At 34.0% G+C, this 26896-nt stretch overlaps 1 protein-coding gene and 1 pseudogene across 1 annotated transcript; one reads left to right on the top strand and one right to left on the bottom strand.

Moving 5' to 3' along the window:
* Positions 1–2156: 2156 nt before the first annotated feature.
* Positions 2157–7125, bottom strand: LOC141337939 (uncharacterized; annotated as a pseudogene).
* A 13445-nt stretch (positions 7126–20570) lies between these two features.
* On the top strand, positions 20571–25880 carry LOC141339204 (uncharacterized). The gene is made up of 5 exons (XM_073844830.1): positions 20571–20895; positions 23818–24141; positions 24541–24657; positions 24900–24931; positions 25678–25880. The coding sequence occupies exons 1-5, from the start codon at positions 20610–20612 to the stop codon at positions 25768–25770; spliced, it is 852 nt and encodes a 283-aa protein (XP_073700931.1). The 5' UTR covers positions 20571–20609; the 3' UTR covers positions 25771–25880.
* Positions 25881–26896: the final 1016 nt, after the last annotated feature.

Raw genomic sequence — 26896 nt, 5'->3', positions numbered from 1 at the left:
TACTCTAGTTTTCGCGACAGTCTAACTTGACTTATACAGCTTGTCTATTGTTGAGAAAATGGTGTTTAACATGGGTACGCGCTCGGAATCGAAATATAGATTTGTTTTGCAGCATCTGAAAGTGTTCAGACACTTTTTACAATCATACTCACCATCATAGTCAGACTAGTTGCTGCTTTGAGACAAAAAGTTTGGACCAAACACCTAGAGCTGGGGTTCGGTCTCTATTTTTAATCAAACTTGAGCCTTTGGGACTGAATCCAATTGAGTCCATCAGTGATACCCATTTCTTTGGTATACACATAATGCATGATATTTCATCATATTTCTGTAATTAAAATCCATTAAAGGATTGTTAGCCTACATTAAAGGGATGGTTCGGAGTAGAATTGACTTCATTGCTATGCACTCCGAAGCCCATCTAAATACCCCATCCGAAGTTTTTTTTTTACCTTAGTCAAACATTTATGGAGATATTAGAGTTTTTCGAATTGCTGGTTACAGGAGTGAATGGTACATGTGATGTATCTCGTAAATTGCACCACTAAACGTGCAAGTAATCTTACCAAACTTGTACAGTAGTGTAAATGGGTTATGTACTCACAAAACGCTGCATAAGAACATTTGTAAGTCCACCATGAGTGTTTTAAAAACACGTTTTACCCGAGAACTACTAGTCTCAGAAACTACAAGTCGACATCACTTCCCTGGTTTGAAAAAAGCACGTAAAAGTCCTCCTACTACATCTGTCTGCATGTCAACTTGTAGGAGGACTTTTACGTGCTTTTTTCAAACCAGGGAAGTGACGTCGACGTGTCGCCATTTGTAGTTTTTGAGACTAATAGGGATCGGCTAAAACGTGTTTTTAAAACACTCATGGTGGATTTACAAATGTTCCGATGCAGCGTTTTGTGAGTACATAACCTATTTACACTACTGTACAAGTTTGGTAAGATTACTTGCACGTTTAGTGGTGCAATTTACGAGATACATCACATGTACCATTCACTCCTGTAACAAGCAATTCGAAAAACTCTATCTCCATAAATGTTCGACTAAGGTAAAAAAAAACTCCGGATGGGGTATTTAGATGGGCTTCGGAGTGCATAGCAATGAAGTCAATTCTACTCCGAACCATCCCTTTAATAAGATCAACCAGAACCGGGAAAACTTCCAATAACACCCAATGTACTCATGCTGTGAGAAGAATGGCATCTGTGCTAACATTAGTTTGTTTCATTCTTATTTGAAGGGCACGATAGCCACCAGATCCAGCATGTATCAAGACCAGATGTTGGATCAACAACTAGAGATGACCTCTACAGCCCTGAATGTCAGCGGAGACCATGTCAACTAGATGAGACTTATCAGCTATACGGCGATCACTCAGCACAAATTCTCAGCAAAGTCCACAAGTCTATCATCAGGCTGAATAAACTCAATGGATGTTCTGAGTGATGCCAGTCTACATTCTGACTTCTGTGGCAGCCTTGAATTAAAGCACATCATGCGTGTGTTTTCGTCTGGCTATAGAGGAGAACTGGCCCCCGAAAGCCATTTCTCCATTTCTGTTAGTGATGGAGTTTAGGTTCTTTGCTGCTGTCGCCTTTTGTCATGCTTCGTTGGGGACACTAAATATTTGCCAAGATCATCAGCTTAATTGCATAGACAGTATTGGAAGAGAATTGAAGCTGGACATTGACATCACTGTATCAAAGATGAACTGACTGTTAAAATTTAAGAGTATTTTTTTTTTTTTAAATAAGAATTTTTTTTAGATGTAAAAGATGTATCTCAGTTTTAGTCCTGTATATTTTTTTAATCATTAGTTCTTTAATGGTTCCTGAGACCAGCAGCATCTATTTATAACATATAGTATAACTATTACAAATGCAAGTTTCTGCATTAAACACTAAAGAGTGGTGTTGTGTTTGTGGTACATTTGCCAAAATTGTTACCTTAGAATTACTGTATAAGGTTCTATCTGCATTCTGAGCACAAATGTTTTCACAGATTAAGTATATCTGAATAACTAAATTTTTACAAAAATGTCAGATAGAACCTTACAATTATAACATTTTAATTGACAAAAAAACAAGCAGTAAATTAGAGCAATATTTAATAATGAAAACAGAAGATCATGGTTTAGATTTGGAATACTATATTTGTTAAGCAAAAAATTTAACTAATACAAAGTTATCAAAAATACAAAAAGTGTTATGAAGAGCAAAAACTGCATTGAGAGAAGAGTAGCATCAGGAGCGAGAATTAATGAACAAAAGCAGAAGATGTGAGTCGGGGTCCTGTTTGAGCTCTAACATCCATTCAGGTATACACAGTATTTGATCATCGTCTTTTGGGGACATTTTCATACACAGTATCCGAGTTTGATTTCTGCAAGGAAACACAAACTCAGTCAGGAAACTTGCTGATGCAACAGAACATTATTTACAGATCGACTTTTTCTATAAAATGGTTTACTTAAGTAATGCAACTTTTAAAATCCCATTTAGATCAGTACTAAACAATTTCCCATTATTTTTACTCCTTAAACTTACTTGCACACTTGAAGTTTCTTGTTGTAACCTGTTCAATTTTTTGTTTTCAGGTTTAAATTATAAATAGTGATTATATGTGTAAATGCTTACATTGTATAAATTGAAGTGTTTATGCCATCTAGTGTACAGAAACTGTCACTACACTTTAGATTTGCACATCACTGCTAGATGAAGATAAGGGGCTACAGTGTAGTTGTTTTTTTAACAACATGTGAGTCTCATAAGGAATAACATTAAATTATAAGGTATAGGAAACATTGCTACAGAAAAGATGCAGAAAGAGGAAATTACATCATACTTTCAGTTCATCACATGACTTTTTAAACGGTTAAAACATCAAACAGGTTAAGTTCTGAAGGTTTCTCACTACAGAGAATGACTGAGAATGGTTGTCTTTCGCACAAAAGTAGCAGCAAAGATACTTGTTTCAGCACGTCTGCAAAGCAGCCATTGGCCACTAAAACTGAATGTCACCTCGGAATTAATATTTATCATGGACTAGTTGCAGCTCAAGGCCAAATATTAGCACAGGTAAAATTGGTTTAATTATTTAAGATTAGTTGATTATATTCCAAAAATAAATTAGACCTACTCAATTTTAATTAGATTCAATTACATTTTAAAATACTCGTAATCGGACTACTTAATTGTTTATTGATTATATTACATTTGATTTACGTAATATCAATAAATGATTCATAATTTATTGATTCTCACTAATCCATCTTTGAAATGTTCCTTTCTAAAATAAACTACTGCTTATTGATTTTCAGAACGTTTTCCCAGACCCACCACTTGTCAGGCGGCAAAACATTTGACCACTGAATTTGCAAAAATCATTTCAGCATTGCATGCCGATAACCACTTTTATGCATTTGTCTTTTTAAACAAATTAAAATACACAAATTTATGTTATTTCTTATTTACATGTAATTCAGATTTTTGTCCTTTGACCTATTGAAGTACTCCCTGAGAGTTTGAAATAAATATTTATATTGAATTTTCATGTTCATGGTTCTCTGACAATGGTTAATGGTCACATGACATGAAGGTTAATCAAATAAAATATCAAATTTTTGTTACTAAGTGTTTTGTTGGGTGTTATTATTATTTTGTTTTTTTGTGATTCAATTATTTCATTTTTATTAAACTCACGAACCAGTAAATCCTTTAAGTAAGGTAATGGTAATACCTCATGTTGTTGAATACAACGAATGGAATCTATTTTCTTACTTGTTGTATTTTATATGGTACAAGATTATCCTGTTAAGTAAAGTAATCTAACTGTAAAAAGTAGGCGATTATATTATATACGAAAGTAGGTGATTATATGTTATTATATTACTAATTACAATTCTGTAATATAATTTGGAATCAGTAACGGACTAAATTTTTAAGCGCTGATGTTTTTATAGCCTACGCGTTAATCCACAACAGTAGTCTATGTGTCGACTGATCACTGTATAGCATCCACGGTTAGTCGACTTTCACTTGCATAAAGCTATTATTCGCACAGTTTCTCATATCGGCTTTTGTTCAACTTGATGCTTGATAGTTATGATAACGACTCAACGACGAGTCAATTCAATCGCACGTGTTGGTTATTACGTGACCATTTCTGTGTCAGCTTGGTGTGCGTTAAAATAGAATCAATCTACATTTTTATTTGCGCCTCAAATAAATTCACAGCGCGCTCAAAAAAGTGCTGGGTAAAATGTCCGCGCCTCATTGTTTTGACGCCTGTTCTAAGCAGTTTGCAAGATCAGAAAACTACACAATAGAAGCGCGATTGGTGGAGGACGAACTTTACTTCAAGCACCATGTTCTTGTCTTCATCACGGCAATAAAAAATAAAAAAAAGACAGCAGTGTTGGGTAAATTACTATAAAATATATTATGATGATAGCTATAAAATAAATAATTATTTTCAGCAATTTAATTACATTAATTAATCTCCCTAAAATGATTGCATTACTCAACATGGACTTGAAATGAAATGACGTTTAATTAATTAAAATAACTCGTATAAATTTACCCTTAAAGATTTTTCTATAAAGTAAAGAAAAACATATATATATATATATATATATATATATATATATATTTTTTTTTTTTTTTTTTTTTTTTTTTTTACATGTTCTAAGTATTTTTTTTAATGATTCATTCTTTTTTTAAGTCTGCAAAATGAAAACAGACATGTAAAATGGAAAAACGTACTGAAGTGCAAACAGTGCATTGCATAAAAGCGCATAAAAACATCTTTTGATCTGCTCCCTGTTTACTGAAGGTAATACTGCTGACGGTTGGGCCAACAGATCACCCAGCTCTGTTCACTGATCACCTGATATTGCATGCAAAACTTCAAACAACAAGCTTCAATTGATTTTCTTGCAACACAGTCTGACCTTACCGTTTTTCGAGTTGTTGGTTCACACAATGCTGAATCCGTTCTGTCTTCCTCCTGGGTCTGAACTGCATTAACAATAATCACAGATGTGTTAAATGGAAAAAGTTTTTAATGTTGTTTTGAAATTTGTGCCTTAAATATATATATATATATATATATATATATATATATATATATATATATATTTGGATTGCTTGGTCTGCTTACCTGTTTTTCTGCATTTCTTGCAGATGCAACACATCACGACTCCAGCTACAATAAACAGAGATCCAGCAGCAGAAATCAACACTATGTACAATAAAGGAAGGCCCTGATCTGTAATGAACAAAATGAATTATTAGAATGCTATAAAACAGTGATCAGTGCTGTATAACTTGTGTATCACTGGAGACATACCTAAATGTGTCTGACAGAGTTTGCTGATGTCCAGATGTGTGGTCTGGTTAGTGAATGAATAAGCAACAACACAGCTGTAGGTGTTTTTATCCTGATATTCCACCTCCAGAGGTAGAGAGAGACTGATGCTGAGATCAGACACACTGATGCTGGACAATAAACTGTTTCCTTTGTACCAGGAGAGATTCGCATGACCCACATTCAACACGAAACACACCAGTGAACATTTTGAGTTTGATGATGAAGAATTTTGTGAAAAATCTCTGGTAATGTTAGGAGTGGGCAAATAGGCTGAAAAATAAAAGAACAAACAGAAATACGGATACATGTACACAGCAATCAAGTTTTTGTTTTAGTGTGTTGACAAAAGGTGAGTGTTTCTGTTATATCAAACTATAAAATAGTAAAAAAAAAAATGACAGTATTTTCTGTTTTCAACTTCAGGTCTGAAAGAGACACTCGACTCAGAACTGAAGTAAATGAAGCAGATCAGTGAATGTTAAAATACTCAATTAAAGTACCTAAATGAGCATTGACGTAAACAAGCATAAAAATATACAATCAATACCCCAGATAGTCAATCAAATTGTGTTTATATATATATTCAGTTATGAGCATCACATTTTTGCTTTTTAGTCCTTCAAATATTGGCATCATTCACTTCCGTTGGAAGCGCCACACCACACTTATTTTTCTTACTTTCTTTAAAAACGATGAGATAAATTTTCGGTTATAGTCGAGAAAAAGTGGCTTCATAAGCTTAACTTTTATTGAACCATGATATATATTTTTTAATTAATCAAATATATTTGAAAGACTGAACCATTTTATTACTCACCATAGACAGAAACACTGAACGTTTTTGTTGACAGCTTTTTCCCACTGATCTCTAGTTCATAACGTCCAGCATGTTGAGTTGTGATGTTTGTGATGGTCAGAGATCCAGTCTGTCTGTCCAGCTTCAGTCTGTCTCTAAATCTCCCATCAGGGAAGATTTGGTTCTCCCTATCGATTTGAGCTATGAGAGACTTTTCAGCTCCACAGTATATTATCATTTTCATTTATCGCAGTTACTTTATTGTGTAGAAGAACAGAATCTCCCTCCATGACTGACACAGATTCACTAAACACACCTGGAAAAGAGACAGGAACAGAACTCTTGTTGGTTTGCAAAGCTGAAATCAGTTGTAGTTTAAAAGTAAAGGTGAAATGACATGAAAAGTTGTAGTAAAGCCACACAACTGCTTTTGTAACCTACCAGTCAAATGCCACCAGCACAACCAGAACAAAACAAATGTGAAAACCATTTTCTTCAGTTGTTCAGTGAAATGTAGTAGGCTAAGACTACTATACATCAAAGCTCTCATGAAAGTGAGTGGGTCCTCCCACAGCAGAGTCTGACCCCCCTAGTGGGTCAAATACACATGCTCTTTATGCATGAGATATAGTTTCATATGAAAGCTCTTCTGGCTCTTTTCAGACTTAAACCATTTAAGGCATGGTTTAAGTTATATATATTTAGATAGATAGAAGATTTTTTAACATGATGTATAATCAGTCAGTTTTTGCAAATGGTAACAGTCTGCCATCTTGCATTATTACTAGTGTCATTGAGGTGTGACACTAGTAGCTCATCTGAGTCATACTGAAACCTGCTGCGGCCGGTTTTCTTCAGAAATGTACTTTGATCTGCTTGGTGGACAAATGACTCTTCAAGTGGCCCTTGGTTTGATGTGAGTTTAGTTTGTAGGTGAAGAGTTTCATCGTGTTCTGCTAATCTGAATCTCACAGTTGATCCTCTCTAAACAGAAAAGCAAATACAGTCAAATAAATAAGTAAAAGGACAAACATGGCCCTTCATGAATAATTGATCAACAATACAGATTTACCACTGATCATTTCATGATTCATATTCAACACATTATGTTGACTGCTTGTTTGATCACTTACACCACTGAAATTGTTCTTCGATAGCCGTCTTGGTGTTTGAGACTCATGGTATGTCATGTCCATGTACTGAACTGTTATTATTTAACTATGCCAAGGTAAACACAGTTTTACATTCTATGGCACCTTTAAGCCAGAGCAGCAGAGCAGAGCTTTTTTTTTTTAAATTCCATTTAGTTAAAATGTAAAAATGTTAATTAAGTGAAAACTACCCTTTATATTAATGCACATCAAATAATAATGAATAAAAATGATAATAATAAATATAGCTGCAAACAGCAATTACCGGGGTTCAAGCATTTAAGGCCTTTTTTGGCTTTTATGCTGTTAGGGTGTAGGCCAACATGAAATAAATTATGTGAATATGATTGTGAAGATCTAGTGTTTGAGTGAATATATTAGCATTTATTTGTTGTAGCAATTTCAGGCCATTTAATATAGAATTTTCATATTTTGGACACCTTTTTAACTGTTATAGCGCCACCTTTGGTCCGATCTTCATGACATTTTGTGCAAATTTGACAAATTTTCTCGGCATGAGGATATCTATCAAATTATATGAATAATGTGTGGTTGTGTAAAACGCCATGTGATTACAGAGCCAAAAATTTTGTTAGCGCAAACTAGTGGCCGATTTCTTCCCAAAATTCCTACAGACCTTTAGGGCCATGATTCGAACATGCCCAACTTCATTGGCCAATGGCGGCCATGTTTTTTTTAGATACGCCAATGTCCTCATAGACACTTGTGCCCCTTTGGTCCAAGACACTGCATACAATTTTCAAGTCGATTGGACTAACGGCTGTGCATGATAGCCGTTAATATGTTTTTTTTTTCTTATAGCGCCACCAAGTGGTCAAGCTAATTTTTTGGGGATTTGACCAAAGATTAAGCTTATACACATGTGCACCAAGTTTGGTGAAGATATCTCATTCCATTCAAAAGTTATAGCCATTTTGGTAAAAGTGGCCCCGTCACTTTCAAACGTTTTGGTGCCCCGTCACTTTCAAACGTTTTGGTGGCCCTTTGCGACCGTGAGCGAAAAGTTCCACTTTTTTGGATAATTTTTGATATTCAGTGTCCAGAGAATATTTCTGCAATGGTTTGGTTTTGATCGGGTGAAAACCCTAGGACTAGTTCACAAAAGTAGGTTTTGGACAAATTTCAAAATGGCGGAAAAATTTGCATACCGAAATTGAAATGTGTCTTTGTCAGGTTCTCCTCGATTTTTGCTCTATCATCAGACCAAGTTTCAAGTCTCTAGAGAAGCGGTTAAAAACAATGACTCTAAATTAATTGTGAACTGAAGGAAAGGTGGCAAAAACAATGGGATAAGGAGAAAAAAAGTTCAATGATTTTATAGAATTCAAAAGAAAGTGGGAGAGATGAGAAGTGCAAGGAAAAACAGATGAAACAGGAATATCAGGGATGAGATTTGGACACACAATATTAAATAGTACACTTTATAAAATGGGTAAACATTTGTTTTAAAAAATGGGTATGAATTTTGTGGGCAAGAGGAAACAGTGGAACATGTTATAGTGCATTGTCGGAAATATGACTTTCAAGATTGAAGTCTGAGACTGAATAGATGCTAATTCATAATTTAGGGAAAATAAAAATGCAATTTATACCAAAATATATTTTGCAAAATAACCCGAGAAATTAGTGTTATAGTTTTTTTTTCCAGTTTCTCAAAAAAATCTAATTTGTGGGAGAGAATATAAAAAGTTTGTCATCTTGATCCACACTCCACACCAGTTGAGGAGGGTGGAGTATGTTAAAGAAGATGAATGGTGTGTATCGATTCAATAATATTCCTGTTTTAATAGAAGGGAAACAAATAGTAACAGAAGAAGGGAAGGCTGATCTGTTAGTAGAAACTTTTAAAACAGTACATAGTAATGCAAACTTAAATGAGCAATATAAGAAACGAAGAAAGGAAATACTAGATCAGAATAAAGATGTATATAAGCAGAAACCTATTAGACATTCAGCATTAGACAGTACATTCCAGATGGTAGAACTAAAAAGAGTATTAAATCAGGTTAAACATAAAGCTCCAGGAAAAGATAGAGTGTGCTATATTATGATTAAACATGCTGATGAAGAAGTGATTAAAGTAATATTGGATTTGTTTAATAAGGTATGGATGGAAGGTAAATTGCCAAGGGAATGGAAACACGCTATAATAATTCCTATAGCTAAACCTGGAAAAGACCCAGCAGCAGCAGGCAGCTATAGACCCATTGCACTGACATCTAATTTATGCAAGTTGATGGAAAGAATGATTGCAAATCGACTGTATTATGTTTTAGAGAGGAAACAATTAATAGCTCCATATCAACATGGATTTCGCCCTGGTCATTCGACCATGGATGCTTTAATTAGACTAGAAACTGACATTAAAAAGGCAATGGTTATGAAAGAAGTTCTGATAGCAGTATATTTTGATATTGAAAAGGCATACGACATGATGTGGAAGGAAGGGCTATTAATTAAATTACATGGTATTATATGGTCAGTGTGGAAAATGGTACTCCTCAGGGAAGCGCAATTAGTCCACTCTTTTTTAATATTATGATTAATGACATTTTTAATGGAATCAATCAGGATATTAATAAAGCACTGTACGCAGATGATGGAGTGGTGTGGAAAAGAGGACGAAATATAAAGTTTATAGTACAAAATATGCAAAAAGCAATAGTAAGAGTTGAAAAATGGTCACTAGAATGGGGCTTTAAACTGTCGGTAAGCAAATCGTGTTGTCAGTTTTCCACTCGGAAGAAAATAGATCCAGATATACAGTTGTATTAATATAACCAGCCTCTGGAAAAAGTTAAGGAATTTAAATACTTAGGATTATGGATGGATTGTAAACTGACATGGAAAGTACATTTGGAATATTTAGAAAAGAAATGCAATAAAGTGCTAAATTTAATGAGGTGCTTAGTAGGACAAGAGTGGGGAGCAAGTAAGCAATCTTTGATGGAAATCTATTATGCTTTACTTCGCTCTACATTAGATTATGGATGTGTTGTATACGGATCTGCATCAAGGTCATTGCTTAAGAAATTAGATGGAATTCAGAATAGAGCTTTAAGATGCATTTTAGGAGCTGCTAAATCAACACCTGCAGCAGCAATGCAGGTAGAGCTTGCAGAAATGCCTCTAAGCATCCGGCGGCAAAAATTATCTATGGCATATTACATAAATCTGAAAGGACATAAGAATCATTTGGCTCAGGAAATTATTGAAGACAGTTGGGAAACTACAAACTTTCCAGGGTCAGGGTGTGCGTGGAAGGCACAGGAATGGGCTAGAGAAATGAAAATAAATTCAGAAAAATTTTCTCCAACAGTAGTGATATCTCCAATACCACCTTGGATTTTAAGAGAACCAAGAATAGACTTGACAATACATAACAGAATACAGAAAGGAGAGGTTGTAGGGCAAATCAAGTATGAAATATTAGAATACATGAACACAGCTTACTCAGGATTTTTGCAGGTATATACAGATGGATCAAAAAATCCAGAGATAGGGAAAACGGGTGCAGCATTCCATGTACCAAAATACAGAAATGGAAAGATTGACCGATGCAGCCTCAGTATATACTGCAGAATTAGTCGCCATTCAGATGGCACTAGAATGGTGTGAGGAGAAGACAACAAACTCAGAGGGAAATATTTTAATCTGTTCAGATTCTATGGCATCACTTATTAGTTTAAACAATTTTTAATCAAGTAGGAAAGACATACTTACAGAAATAATGATTATCTTACACAGACTTAACCACTTGGGGAAGGAAATACAGTTTTTATGGGTACCAGCACATATGGGGATACAGGGAAATGAGAGGGTGGACAAAATGGCCAAAGAAGCTCTTCACATAGAACCTATTAACATAGTAATAACCCTAAGTAGGGAAGAAGGGAAGTCACTAGCCAAACAAGCGTGTATGAGTAAATGGCAAAAACAATGGGATTCATGTAAAGACGGAAGACATTTCTACAGAATACAACAGGACATAAAACAAAATAAAGTTAAGCACCTTATAAATAGGCAAGAATTTGTCATATTTACAAGATTAAGAATGGGTCACACTGAACTTAATGCAACTCTTCATATTATTGGTAAACATAACACAGGAATATGCAATGAGTGTCAGGAAATTGAATCAGTTGAACATGTATTTATTAAATGTAAAAAATATGATCAAGAAAGAAATGAACTTGTAAAAGATATGCAAAATCTGGGAATCAAGGAATATTCAGTATGTAATATTTTAAAGGTGGGTAAAGAATTACCTAGAACAATTTCAGCTATAATGAAATTCATTAATAACAGCGGCCTTAGGAACAGGATATAAGATCCTCTTAAGGCCTCTTAGGGTGTACTCACACTAGGCACGGTTGCTGTGAACCGGGCTCGAGTGCGATTGTTCCCCCTCCCCACTCCCCCTCTGGCCTGCACTCACATAGGGTTTCAGCATTCGTGCCGCTGTTGTGCCGAAATCTGTGACTCGTCGAAAACTGTGACCAGGGGTCGCTGTTCAGCAAATATTGGCGCGGGAGCGCGCACACGTTGAATCCGACGCTGAAACGGAATGATCATCGTCGCAGTGATGCTGTAAAATAAGTTTCATGTTTTAAAGAAATAACAACTATTAGACAAACTAGATATTGTGGCATCGAAATGCTTGCACAGAGAAGACATTAATCATTATAATGCTGTGCTGTTGTTGTCTGTGTTAATACTATGAATGGTTTTGGTTTAAATAACATTCTCATTAATGGATAGGCTCTTTTTTTCTTATTACTATTATATAATTCAATTACCCAGTGGTTTGTGCTTTACATATGCATACCACTCTGAGATATTAGCCTATGTAGTATGAGTCACTGGATCTGGTCAACTACCGAAATATGTGATCTCTTTTTATTTCAAATAACACATTGTAATATTTAATAAAGTGATGTGTATAATAATGTGATGTGTGACCATCTCCTCTTATTTATTTTAAAAAGCAAATGGATCAGATGTTGAGAAATCTATACTGTAGATACAATAGGGTCACAGAATCTGACAGGTCAAATTAATAGCTACCTTTTTTATTTTATAATTTTTTAATTAAGTAACTCATGTAATGTGTGACTATCTACCCTTTCTGTTTTATAAATCATATTAATTAGACATTGAGAAATATGTAGATACATAGTATCTGTCACGTCAAATTCATAGCTAGAATATGGGACTCTTCTTTTTTTCATAACTGTGTTAATAATAAGCCATGTGACGTAAACAAATTGTATGCTAGTGTATTATCACTGATACACAATAGAGTAAAATCAGTAGCATGCATTTAATCCTGCCAAATTATTCATCCTCTTCATTCTTTTAGACTCTTTCTCCGTTCTGACAATTGTATAGTTAATCAAGATTAATTACATTTATATATATCTTTAAAATATTTAGTATTGCTTTGTTTTGGAGTGTGCATTTATTATATTATATATAAAGAAATTCAAACTTTAACTTTTAAAAACATCCACATCAACAATCCACTTTGTACTGTGCCATTAAATGTTTCTTCAACATTTTTTTTAAACCACATTTTACTTGTTAAAAAAATGTACTGTATATACGATGGCAATTCATTCCATGTTTTTATTCTTCTGTACATTACAGTCCGTTGCTTTGAATTAGTTTTCGAAGAAGAAAGCAAAAAAATATAAATATACTTTTAATGCATGCCTGGTGTTAAATTTATGACTAGCACTTATATACAAAAGTTGACAGTACAACTTGGTACACTTGGAACTGTTGATACAGAGAAATGTCTTATAAAACACAACAGAGAATCAATTACCCTATCCTTCACCAATAACCAACCTAGAGGCTTGTGCATTTTCATAATATTAACCCTTCTATTGCAGTGCAAAATTAGTAGTGCAGCTCTATTCTGGACTAATTTTTACTTAATGCATATCATTTTTTAAAGATTTCTCTACATATGATCAATATGCATTATAAAACAGAAAGGGAAGATGGTCACATCACATTAGTCACTTTACTGAATATTATAGTCAGTTATAATGAGTCACATATTTCGGTACACTGTAAAAAAAAAAGGGTAAAAAAGTGCAAAAACAATCATTTTACAGATATTGTCATTTAAAGCTTTTAAAGACAAACATCTTTATTTTACAGATTTTTTTTCTTGTTTCAATTAGGATATTTTTATTTTTACTTTATGTTTTTTGTTTGGCAGTTATAGCTGCCAGTTGTTTGACCGTTTTTTTTTTTTTTTTTTTTTTTTTTTTTTTACAGTGTAAAACCCTTATTTGACAGATTGTACCTATAGATTATGAAAGCTCTAAATGTTCTACAGAGAAACACTGTTATTTTACAAATCATTACAATAAAAAAACTTCAATAAAGTGTCAAAGCATTAGCAAAGTGAAAAATTAACAGTTTTATTTAAAAGACAAAATACAATGAATTTGACCTGTCAGATTCTGTGACTCTACTGTATCTACATATTTCTCAATATCTAATTAATATGCTTTATAAAACAGAAAGGTGAGATGGTCACACATTACATGAGTTACTTTATTAAAAAAATATAAAATAAAAAGAGGTAGCTATTAATTTGACCTGTCAGATTCTGTGACCCTATATTGTATCTATAGTATAGATTTATCGATATCTGATCTATATGATTTTTAAAATAAAAAAGAGGAGATGGTCACACATCACATGAGTCACTTTATTGAATATTACAATTGGTTATTTGAAATAAAAAGAGATCACATATTTCGTAGTTGACCAGATCCATTGACTCATACTTTATAGGCTAATATCTCAGAGTGGTATGCATTTAATAAGAAATAAGAATAAAAAATGAGCCTATCCATTAATGAGAATGTTATTTAAACCGAAACCATTCATAGTAGTAACACAGACAACAACAGCATAGCATTAATGATTAATGTCTTCTCTATGCAAGCATTTCGATGCCACAATATCTAGTTTGTCCAATGGTCGTTTTATCTTTAAAACATGAAACTTATTTTACAGCATCACTGTGACGATGATCATTCCATTTCAGCGTGTGCGCGCTCCCGCGCCAATATTTGCTGAACAGCGACCCCTGGTCACAGTTTTCGACGAGTCACAGATTTCGGCACAACACCGGAGCACGTTTACGTCATTATGTTGCGATGGTTTCAGGAAGAGCACACTGCATGCGAACCGCGCCCGAGTCCAACTGAACCGTGCTCTGGCCCACCTCTTCCAAGCGGGCCAGGGCCGGCTAAACGAGCCGCGCCCGGGCACGGTTCGGAGCACTCACACTAGTCAAACGAACCGCGCTTTCGTGGTCAAACGCACTCGGGCACGGTTCAAACAGCCTAGTGTGAGTACACCCTTAGAGTTCCATTTATCTTCACACTCCAGTACAGTAGGTGGCGGTATGCACCTTTTCAGTTGGATTGCAACCCGCCAACAAATTAACAGAAGAAGAAGAAGAAGAGCCCTACTTGGACCACAGTGCGGAAGTTAGCAGGCGATTAGGCTAGCCTAGGGATACATTTCTGGCTACTGTGTGCATATCAATCTAACGTTATTTTTTTATCACACTGTACAACAATGATACGGTTGTTGTATTAGAGTAAGTGCTTGGGTTGGGGTAGGTGTAGACGTTAATAACAATCTAATGTGTAGAAAAAAATAATTTCATTGGTAGTTTCTTTACTTTCGGTTTAGATTAGGCCTATTTACATTAGGAGTCATAGGGTAATGAGAGCTGCGTAATAAGGCACGAAGCTTTTATTTCCATTTCATTTTTTGTAAAGACGAAAACCGGTGAAAATGAGTTTTCCCTTTTTGGGGATTTTGGGGATCGTTGTGGCAGTGCTTGGTAAGACGTGTTTATGATCTCTTTTTTGGGCCACTACTAGTCAAACAAACTACTAAACAAAGAGAGCTTTTAATGAATCTAATATTTAAAAAAAAATGCTAGGGTCACATTATTTTCGCAGTTTTAACATGACCGCGTTTAATTTCAAAGTCTGTTTTCTGTCCCTGGCAGTTCTTCTTTTATCATGTTTATTAGCACGATTCTGTAAAATGCAGCTTGAGGGGTGCTTTGCACACCATCATCTACCCTTTATACCTGAACTGGCGTCAACTTTGCCAAGTGACGTTCCTTTTGGGACAGTTTTAAAATTGCTTTATTTTTCCGTAACATATTTTATGTTTATTTTATGTAACAAAAGGGACAGGTCTTGAAAGGCACTCTTTATGTACACAACTGAAAACCAAGGCGTTTTTCTACTTCTTCAATCTGGTTCAGATTTTATTTGCCTTGTCAATATTTTTACCACAAAATCGAACTTTATTATTTTATTAAAACAATATTTTTGTTAAAGTATTTTTTTATTTTTGTTAAAGACATGCAAACAGTCAGAAAAAACATTAAAGAACAAAATTATAAGCAATAGTACAATTAAATACAATAGAACAAAGATACAAATGAAACTGTCATCAAGTATAAAATATATGTATAGATTAGGGTAAATTTACTCATTAAGTCCACCATAATCTTAGTTTAGGTGTTTTTCACAGTTGATGTCTATAAGAATAATCGTTTGTTAAAATGCTAGATTTATCTCTCATTTGAAAATGTATTAATTAGTTGATGTACATTAGGGGTGGGCGATATGACCTAAAATTTATATCACGGTATTTTTCATCTTTTGAACGGTGCCGGTATAATATCACGGTATTATGTTCCTGGTCTTGTTAAGAAGATCACAAATATTGTCTCTGTTCTAGAGCGATACTCTCAAAGCCATTGCTGTGTGTGAGTGCAACACTTCAACTACCTTCTGGCCATTGAAACGGTCCAACTCAGGCCCTTCAATGCTGATGAATAAGAGCCACTGAGATGTGGCTTCTCCAGTCAAGTCAATTTGTTAATTGAACTGAAACCCCTATGAGGTAGTGCTAGTAATAGTTCAGCAAGTAATAATGATCAGCAAGATTTCTGTCTTAATTTTTATAGTGTCGTCCATGAAAATGAGGCTCAGAGGTGCCATGAGTGCAATTAAATCTATAAATTCATGTTGAGATTAGTGTTTTTAAAATAAAATTTGGAATCCACAAGTATTTAAGATTTCAATAACTGAAAGGATCTGTCAGCAGGTGGCGGCAAGACACTGAAATTATTTACTGAATCGTATTGTTCATTTGATTCGTTAGAACACATGGTTCATTCAAGTGACTCTCATTATGAATGGGAAATTGAATCATTTCACTAGATTAGTTTAAAACGCATGTTCACTTATAAAGGAAACACCGCTGTGTTTGATTGGAGAATGGCGCATCTTCATTTAAACACAGCAGTGTGTCTTGTTCCAGAATAAATTTTGACTACGAAACAGACCAAAATCGGGCATAGTGTTATTCTCAGACAATCTAAGTCACTTAATAATAACGTCTCGTTTATTTAACAGCTGTATTAAATTAATATCTCATTTAAAAACTCCCATAAAATTATTAAAAGCTGTTCCTCATCTTAGTTTGCGATATCACAAAGCTCTATTATAATCAACGACACTCTCTGTACTGCGATCAATCTCTTACTTATACTATCTACACTTTGTTTATAGAAGGAATGAGGTATGAGATATGTCTCTGATACATTACTTTGCTGTGAGCCTAGACACTTCGGCGTTTGGCTTTTCGGTGCATTTAGAACTTGCACAACAGGAACAAAGCAGCGATCGTATTTATCTCCGCCATGTCAATCGCGCCGTGTTGTTATTCGCGCGAGTGATGGGGAAACCTCCCGCGGATAAACTAGAGTGAGTGACGGGATGCGCATGCTCGCTTGACGTTTGGTGTGAACGCACTGACTGTATGTGCGCATGCAATTGACAACCAGTCGCAGGCAAATTAAACTTTAGTGCCTTATTATTTAGAATGAGCTATTGTTGATGTAAATGCAGCCGTTCAAGGCACATAATAGATTTATTACGGTATTGACGGTATTAGAAAATCCATGTCGTGGCGCAATGCCACACCGGTGTTAACTATGATACCGGTGTACCGCCCACCCCTAATGTACATTTTAGAACATAAAATTAAAATATTTATGAATAAATTCAAAAGTCTGGCATGGGCTTAATTGGTACTCCAGCACAATTTCCATGTGTTCCAAATAATCCCTTATTGTGTTTGATTCACAAAAATTTTAACATTTATTTATTTTAAAGAGGTAAAACATCAATATATTTATTAAGTGAGAGCAAAAAAAAAAAAAAAAAAAAAATTCTAAATCAGCTTTCTCTCCGCTCCAAACTTTTAACTTGTACAGACAAGTTATTTTTATGTTATTTATTTTTATTTATTTCTTAACTGTCCCCTCAAGGTAAAGGTGACATGCCTCTATAATTTTTGCATAGGTGCTTTTTTTTTCTTCTTTTTTAAAATTTTTTTTTTCTCTAATACACATTAGCAGACATCTATTATATAATGATGCTAAACAGTGTAATTTGTAGGCCTCTCTGTAATAATTAAGTAAGGTAAAATGTTAGTAAGGTAAAAGCACACAAAGAACTGTTAAACACTTTTACTTTAAAAAGATCAAAGTTTGTAATTAGAGGGATTCCTCTGAAAAAAGACAATGTTTTCCTTGAAAAAAGTAAGATGTTTACAAACACATGCATATAATTTAAATATACTGTGGACTATGCATTATAGTAATTTTTATTAAGCCCATGTTAAGAAATGTTAAGCTTTTTCATTCACGGTTAGCTTGTGTTGGCTATAGTTTGCATCTGTTTTATTATTTATTTTGCATTTTTTAAATGCATTTATGTATGAACTTATAATTATATATCTCTGTGTTTGGAACTGATAATTATTATTTCACACTGTCTCAACGACTGTTTCATTAAAAATAAAAATAAAATAAAAAATATGAAAAAAAAGTGTAAATTATAGGGGTGTGACGAGACACTTATCCCACGAGATGGGATGAGACACGAGACTGGATTCAGGAGAACAAGACAAGATTTTTAAACTTTTTTTTTAAAAAGATATAATCAATGAAAATTTTTATTTTTATTCAACTTAAACATAAAATGCATATGCATTTTAATATAAACATGTACTTTATGAAATTAAACTTCTATTTCATGAATTATATGCTGTAATAAACATGTAAACTAAAGCTGCATGATTACGATAAATTGAAAATCACAATTGTTTTTAAATCAATTGGAGATCACGAATCTCTCATGATTCTGAAGAAAAGAAAAAGACTTAAAGTCTAAACAAAATAACGCGCATCCAGTGTGCAGAATTATGCAGTTGAAGCAACAATGTCACAGCCGTCTATGGTAAAATGCCATCTATGGTTTTAAATTAAATTTACTGTGCGCATTAAAAACTATTTATAGCCCCGTGTTACTCCAGTGTTTTGTTCTCACAGACACCATGTAGCAAGTAACATAATTTAGAAACAACATTGATCTCCGGCACGATAAAGTCCTTTTATGTGAAATCATAGACATTTTTCACAAATCAAGCATAATAATGGAACACAGAATGATCTCGGAGAGAGCTTTACCGAACTGACTGTTGTAAACGAAACGCAACCAGGGTTTGAAGGCTATTGACTGCCACAGCGGAATCGTTATTGTGCTTTATAATGCTTTTATACGGCTTAACAGTAACAGAATAATATGCACAATATCAGATTTGGGTCGGCCCTCTATGAACAATACCCGATCGGGCGAAGTATACAGTATTGAAGCCGACTCCCGATATTAATATCGGATCGGAGAATCCCTACCTGTTTGTATATGAATGTGGATTTCTGAAGGTTTCTAAAACACCAAATAAAATATGATCTCTCTCTCTCTCTCTCTCGCTCTCTCTCTCTCACTCACTTAAAAGTGGGTTTAAATGGTACATTGGCTAAATGGGTACACTTAGCTAATCTTTATTAAGGCTGAAGACATTAAGTCAACCGCATATTTGAGCAGAGTGACTTATTTAATTTTATTGATTTGTTTGTTCTTTAATTAACATTAATGACACGAGCACTTTAAGACCTAATGCATGGATCTGGCATCACCAATGTTTGTCTCGAAACTGTTTGCAATCTTTAAGGTTTATTTCTTTATTTATAATTTAAGTCTGATGTTTAAATCCTCAGCACTGTGGGAATTTCGACTTAATTTTGTGTGTAAGCTAGGGATGTACCTTCAGAAATCTAACCTAGGGCTTGGTGGTATGGCCAAAAAAATAAATAAATAAATAAAAATCAATAATTGTGCGATACATATAAAATCATTTCTTTTAACTTCAAATTTAAAGTTGTAGAAAACAGAGCATTAATATTCTATAACACATTTTTTTTTCTTTGTTTCTGTTTTTTTTTTCCATATTGTTTTAAATCAACATTATTATTATTTTATTTTTTTGTCTTGGTTGGTTTCCTTGTTTGTTTGCAAACCAATGGTCTTTCATAGTAGCATACATTTAGATCATGATAACCACAGTTAAAAACAAACATAGTACATCAATACAATGGTAAAAATATAAAACTATAAGGTTTTTAGGTATTTGTATGAAAAACAGTAGTCTAAATCCATGTAGTATAACTGCACAAATGCAATAGCCTAATCACAGAAAAATACTGCAATTATGTTCTGTTGCTCTGTTACTTACTTTTAATACATGTCTTATAATATACACAAATTTGATACAAATACCCACATTTCTGACACAATACCACAGTGCAGAAAGTGTTACGAGCAATAAAGAGATTAATAGGTGCTCAACCACAGATTCAGAGACTGCTATTTTTTTTAACGCAACGCATATCCCATTATGGTTTATGATCCGTGATGGTAGAAACAAAGCATTTTGAATCTTTAAAATCAATTGCTTGGGACAATGAATCACACCACATGCTGTTTAGTTTCCGCAAATCTCAGATCAAACATGCTAAATAAGTGCACCTTTTACGAACCCATTGCAAATGGTTTATTAGAATAATCTATTAAATGCTGTTTATAAATCATTAAATACCATATGCCTAAATTAACTAAACTGTGGGAGAAAATGCACCAGGTTCTGAAACAAACACTTCAAATTAGCCAAATGTGAAAATGCAATTTCATTTGACAATATTAGAATATTTATTGAATTAAATGTTGAATTGTTTTTCTTCTCCAGATGTGTCTGATGTTGGTGCAGATGGAGTGCATTATGTGTCTGTGATGGAGGGAGATTCTGTCACTTTACACACTAATACTGAAGTAAATCAACAAAGAAAGATGAAATGGTATTTTGATGACTCTGAAATCACTGAAATCATTGGAGATAAGACAGAAATCTGTTCAGATGATGAGTGTAAAAGGATATTTAAAAACAGACTTAAAATTGATCATCAGACTGGATCTCTGACCATCACAAACACCAGAACCACAGACTCTGGACTTTATCAACTACGGATCATCAACAGTGGCAGCTATATTGACAAGATCTTCATTGTTTCTGTACATGGTGAGTCATTTAATGAATATCTGGCCACAGATTATTCATGTTTATTATAACAGTGACATTCAGAGCTCCTCTTTACATGTATCATTAATCAGAACACAGTGATTTCCATTTCTGATCTCTGACACATCATTGATCACCTTTTCTTTTCAATATATATTTCAATGAATTATATGCTGTAATAAACATGTAAACTAAAGCTGCATTATTATGATAAATTGAAAATCACAATTGTTTTTAAATCAATCGGAGATCACGAATCTCTCATGATTCTGAAGAAAAGAAAAAGACTTGAAGTCTAAACAAAATAACGCGCATCCAGTGTGCAGAATTATGCAGTTGAAGCAACAATGTCACAGCCGTCTATGGTAAAATGGCGTCTATGGTTTTAAATTTAAAACCCCCGTGTTACTCCAGTGTTTTATTCTCACAGACACCATGTAGCAAGTAACATAATTTAGAAACAACATCGATCTCCGGCACGATAAAGTCCTTTTATGTGAAATCATAGACATTTTTCACAAATCAAGCATAATAATGGAACACAGAATGATCTCGGAGAGAGCTTTACCGAACTGACTGTTGTAAACGAAACGCAACCAGGGTTTGAAGGCTATTGACTGCCACAGCGGAATCGTTATTGTGCTTTATAATGCTTTTATACGGCTTAACAGTAACAGAATAATATGCACAATATCAGATTTGGATCGGCCCTCTATGAACAATACCCGATCGGGCGAAGTATACAGTATTGAAGCCGACTCCCGATATTAATATCGGATCGGAGAATCCCTACCTGTTTGTATATGAATATGGATTTCTGAAGGTTTCTAAAACACCAAAGAAAATATGATCTCTCTCTCTCTCTCTCTCTTTCTCTCTCTCTCTCTCTCTCTCTGTCTCTCTCTCTCTCTCTCTCTCTCTTGTTTTCATTTTAATTTGATGTTATTAACTTTAAAATTAAAAGTTATTAAAATTAAAAGTGGGCTTAAATGGTACATTGGCTAAATGGGTACGCTTAGCTAATCCTTATTAAGGCTGAAGACATTAAGTCAACAGCATATTTGAGCACAGTGACTTATTTTATTTTATTGATTTGTTTGCTCTTTAATTAACATTAATGACACGAGCACTTTAAGACCAAATGCATGGATCTGGCGTCTCCAAACTATCTTTAAGGTTTATTTCTTTATTTATAATTTAACTCTGATGTTTAAATCCTCACCACTGTGGGAATTTTGACTTAATTTTGTGTGTAAGCTAGGGATGTACCTTCAGAAATCTAACCTAGGGCTTGGTGGTATGGCCAAAAAAAAAAAAAAAAATAAATACAAATCAATAATTGTGCGATACATATAAAATCATTTCTTTTAACTTCAAATTTAAAGTTGTAGAAAACAACTTTTTTTTTTTTCATATTGTTTTAAATCAACATTATTTTATTTATTTATTTATTTTTTTGTCTTGGTTGGTTTCCTTGTTTGTTTGCAAACCAATGGTCTTTCATAGTAGCATAGATTTAGATCATGATAACCACAGTTAAAAACAAACATAGTACATCAATACAATGGTAAAAATATAAGGTTTTTAGGTATTTGTATGAAAAACAGTAGTCTAAATCCATGTAGTATAACTGCACAAATGCAATAGCCTAATCACAAAAAAATACTGCAATTATGTTCTGTTGCTCTGTTACTTACTTTTAATACATGTCTTATATACACAAATTTGATACAAATACCCACATTTCTGACACAATACCACAGTGCAGAAAGTGTTACGAGCAATAAAGAGATTAATAGGTGCTCAACCACAGATTCAGAGACTGCTATTTTTTTTAACGCAACGCATATCCCATTATGGTTTATGATCCGTGATGGTAGAAATAAAGCATTTTGAATCTTTAAAATCATTTGCTTGGGACAATGAATCACACCACATGCTGTTTAGTTTCCGCAAATCTCAGATCAAACATGCTAAATAAGAGCACCTTTTACGAACCCATTGCAAATGGTTTATTAGAATAATCTATTAAATGCTGTTTATAAATCATTAAATACCATATGCCTAAATTAACTAAACTGTGGGAGAAAATGCACCAGGTTCTGAAACAAACACTTCAAATTAGCCAAATGTGAAAATGCAATTTCATTTGACAATATTAGAATATTTATTGAATTAAATGTTGAATTGTTTTTCTTCTCCAGATGTGTCTGATGTTGGTGCAGATGGAGTGCATTATGTGTCTGTGATGGAGGGAGATTCTGTCACTTTACACACTAATACTGAAGTAAATCAACAAAGAAAGATGAAATGGTATTTTGATGACTCTAAAATCACTGAAATCATTGGAGATAAGACAGAAATCTGTTCAGATGATGAGTGCAAAGAAAGATTCAGAGACAGACTGAAGCTTGATCATCAGACTGGATCTCTGAACATCACAAACATTAGAACCACAGACTCTGGATTTTATCAACTACAGATCATCAGCAGTGGCAGATATAGTGACACTATCTTCAGTGTTTCTGTACATGGTGAGTTATATAATGAATATTTGGCCACAGATTATTTATGTTTATTATAACAGTGACATTCAGAGCTCAATTTTACATGTATCATTAAACAGAACACAGTGATTTTGATTTCTGATCTCTGACACATCATTGATCACCTTTTCTTCTTATCTCTTTATTTGCATCTTTTTATTTTCTTAATTATAATTTTTTTAGCTCTCCAGGATGTTTGTACAATGTAAGCTCAACATACTGTATAGACAAATTTAGCCTTTTAGTCAAAGTCTAGAAAGAGTTTGTGAAGTTCTTGTTTTTACTAGTTTTTCTTGTGTTATGATCAATCAATTTTCTTGTAGAGCTTTGTATTTCTCCCAAAAGATCCTCTGGCAGCTGTTGGTTTGTGTTTCAGATGTTCCTGAACGAGATGAAATGAACACAAAGTCAGTGAAGGAGGGAGAATCTGTTGCATTAGAGCTTGGTGAAGAAATAAAAACAAAGGATTTGCAGTTGTATTTTAATTACATTCTAATCGCTAAAATCACTGGAGATCAGAGTGAAATCTGTGAAAATGATCAGTGTGATGAGAGATTCAAAGACAGACTGAAGCTGGATCATCAGACTGGATCTCTGATCATCACAAACATCAGAACGACAGACGATGGACCTTATCATCTCCAGATCAACAGTGGCAGCTTTAGTATTCACAGAAAATTAGCTGTATTAACTGTCATAGGTGAGTGTAATTTAGTTATTCAATGCCTTTGTCCTCTAGCTTTATAATACAGTCCAATATTATTATTTAATATATTTTTAAATGGTTTACCAAATGGTTTAAATATAAGTTGCTTAATAGTATTGTGTAAAAGTGAGATCTGACTAGTGTTAAAATATTATTTATATTGTTCAGGTGTTCAAATGCATGTCAAAGGGACAGTTTTCAAAATGTAATCCAATGTGACACAGCTGTTATTAGTTGAGCTCACAGTGATGTACTGCTGCTTTAGCATGTGATGATGCTCTGATGTTGTTCCTAAAAAAAACAACAACTGATGACCAACGTAGAAAGATGTAAATATAAGTTAAAGGCATTTGTAAAATACTGGATGGATAATGACCGTCTGTCCTTATCTAGGTCCGGGGCTGTCTTCAGGTGCTGTAGAAGGAATTGTTGTGGTTGTGGTTGTGGTTGTGGCTCATTTGCTGATTGCTGCTGTGCTTATCTATCGAAAACGCAGACGAAGTAGGACAGGTGAGTGTTACATACAGCATGGGATGTATTGTATGAAAATATTATTTAAAAGATGTAAAAAAAAAATATTTTGTGTTATAATTAACTAAAGTAAACAATGTGTAATTGGAAAGGTGAGTGTTACATACAGCACGTATGTATGTATTGTGTGAAAATAATCTTTAAATGGTGTGAAAATACTTATTTTGGTGTTGTAATTACCCAAAGTAATCAATGTTTAATTGTACTTATTGTTCAAACAGAGATACAGAACAATAATGGAATCAACCAGCAGGTAAGATACCATGAGCACCGAATCTGACTGCCTGAAATCAATCAATCAAATACCACATGGTTCAGATCTGTGAGATCTGTATGTGATGTGTCTGTGTACTCATTTAGAGTACACATAAAACCAAAAATAATGTACTCTTTAAGACACTTCTGCTTTTGTACTGTTTTATTCAGAATTAAAAACAGTGAAGAATAGTACTATATTTTCCGTATACTGTTGTTATGATTGTTTTTGTGAATTATTTATTTAAAATGTTCCAACTTCACTTAAGGGGCTGGGTGTAACCACGTTCGTTGTGAATCTGTTGTTTCTTATTTATTTTTTCATACAAAGGCAAAACTTCATCAGTGAAGCCAGGGTAAAACAAAAAAAAAATCAGATATTTCCCAGATAAATCAAATAACAATAATAAAAAACCACAAAGTGCAACTTTATTCTGAGGACAAGACTGTTTAAATCCTCACCAATTTAAGACATATTATAACACAATTCACACCCTGTGGCATGCAAACCTTTTCTATTTCAAACTTTTTGTAACAGAACATTTTCTAGACAAACAGTGTGGTGGAGACTGAAAATTATTTGGTGGAGAAATTTTTAAGCAGTGTTAAATATGTAGGGAAATAAACTACCATGCATTCATGCAAACATTAAAAAACAGCACTGTTTGTTGAGTATTATTGCGTAAATGAATCATTAGTCCTGTTCATTTATTTGACTTTTTGTTAATGTGTGTTTTCTTACAGGGGAATAATTTGCAAGACTTGTCTTCTAATGAGAATACCACTCCATTTATAAATCCTACGGTCAATGCAACTAATCGGATTGTGGAGCATTGAAAGTAACATTCAGTCTCTTTCACATCATCTGTCCATTACAGGCATTTTCTCCTTTTGGTCTCTTTGTTCATTGAGTATGTTCAGCTGATTCATCCAGTGTGATTTGATTTCATGTAGGGATGTAACCAGTGGCGGCTGGTGCTAAAAAATTTTAGGGGGGCACACACAAAATAAATCACATTGTTAATACAGGCTTTATTATCAGTAAAGTAATCATTAAACATTTGTAATCATCCAAAAAAATATTAGCCATTTATATTAATGTGATTCAGAGATGAAGGCCATAATACTAATATTATCCACACGAGGGAGCCACAGGATAAATCTCAGTTTAAAGACAGTGAAAATAAATTGATTTGTAGTAAAACATTGCATATAAATTAATTTTCATAAAGTTATATATAGTCCGATATAATAAGTAACTGTTATGCAAAAACTGTAAATACGTGTGTGTGTATATGAATATATATAATTATACTACAGGGCCGTTGAATGCTTGAATCTGATTGGCTGACGAACGTTCTAGAGGTGTGCATTATATTCAGGGATACGCACGGCGAACGTAGTTCCAGGCAGCTTTAGACCGCAGTGCATGTCTATATCACTTCGCCATACGATTTCAAAGGTCCTTACAGCCCAAAACAGCAAAATAACTAAAACCCACAATAACACTGGCCAAGCTAATAAATACAGTAAACATCAGGATAAAAACGACAGATTATTTCCATGTTTTTTTCCACATTATATTACGTTTTATTATGTACGGAAAGCACATACTATTTCTCTCGCCCTCTCTCACTCACTCACCTCACAGACGCACACACATAATGTTAGTTTGCACTGGCGTTAGCATTCGCGCTAATGTTGTTAGCGCTGCTCTGACGATTAACAACTTAAAAACGACATGACAGCTCTCACACGCGAGGAAACAACGGCGTGGTCTTGAAGAAAATGAACTTAAAGTTTAACTGTTAGTAGAGACGATGCTGCCAGTCACCCTTGAGAGACACAGACATGAGAGAGGTAAAGTCATACACTTAGTTTCTCTCCCTCACTCTTTCCGTCTGTCTGCTTGTCTGTCGGTCTGTCTAAACTTCATTATTAACGGCATTATTTTGCTATTAAC

The sequence above is a fragment of the Garra rufa genome, chromosome 7 (genome assembly GCF_049309525.1).
Source record: "Garra rufa chromosome 7, GarRuf1.0, whole genome shotgun sequence".
Taxonomy (NCBI): Eukaryota; Metazoa; Chordata; class Actinopteri; order Cypriniformes; family Cyprinidae; genus Garra; species Garra rufa.
The sequence above is the reverse complement of the archived record's forward strand: the minus strand, read 5'-3'. Positions and strand labels throughout refer to the sequence as shown.

Coding starts and splice junctions, on each gene's coding strand:
- LOC141339204 (XM_073844830.1), top strand. CDS start 20,610: ATGGAGGGAGATTCTGTCACTTTACACACTAATACTGAAGTAAATCAA. Junction 24,142..24,540: donor AGCTGTATTAACTGTCATAG/GTGAGTGTAATT, acceptor GTCCTTATCTAG/GTCCGGGGCTGTCTTCAGGT. Junction 24,932..25,677: donor ATAATGGAATCAACCAGCAG/GTAAGATACCAT, acceptor GTTTTCTTACAG/GGGAATAATTTGCAAGACTT.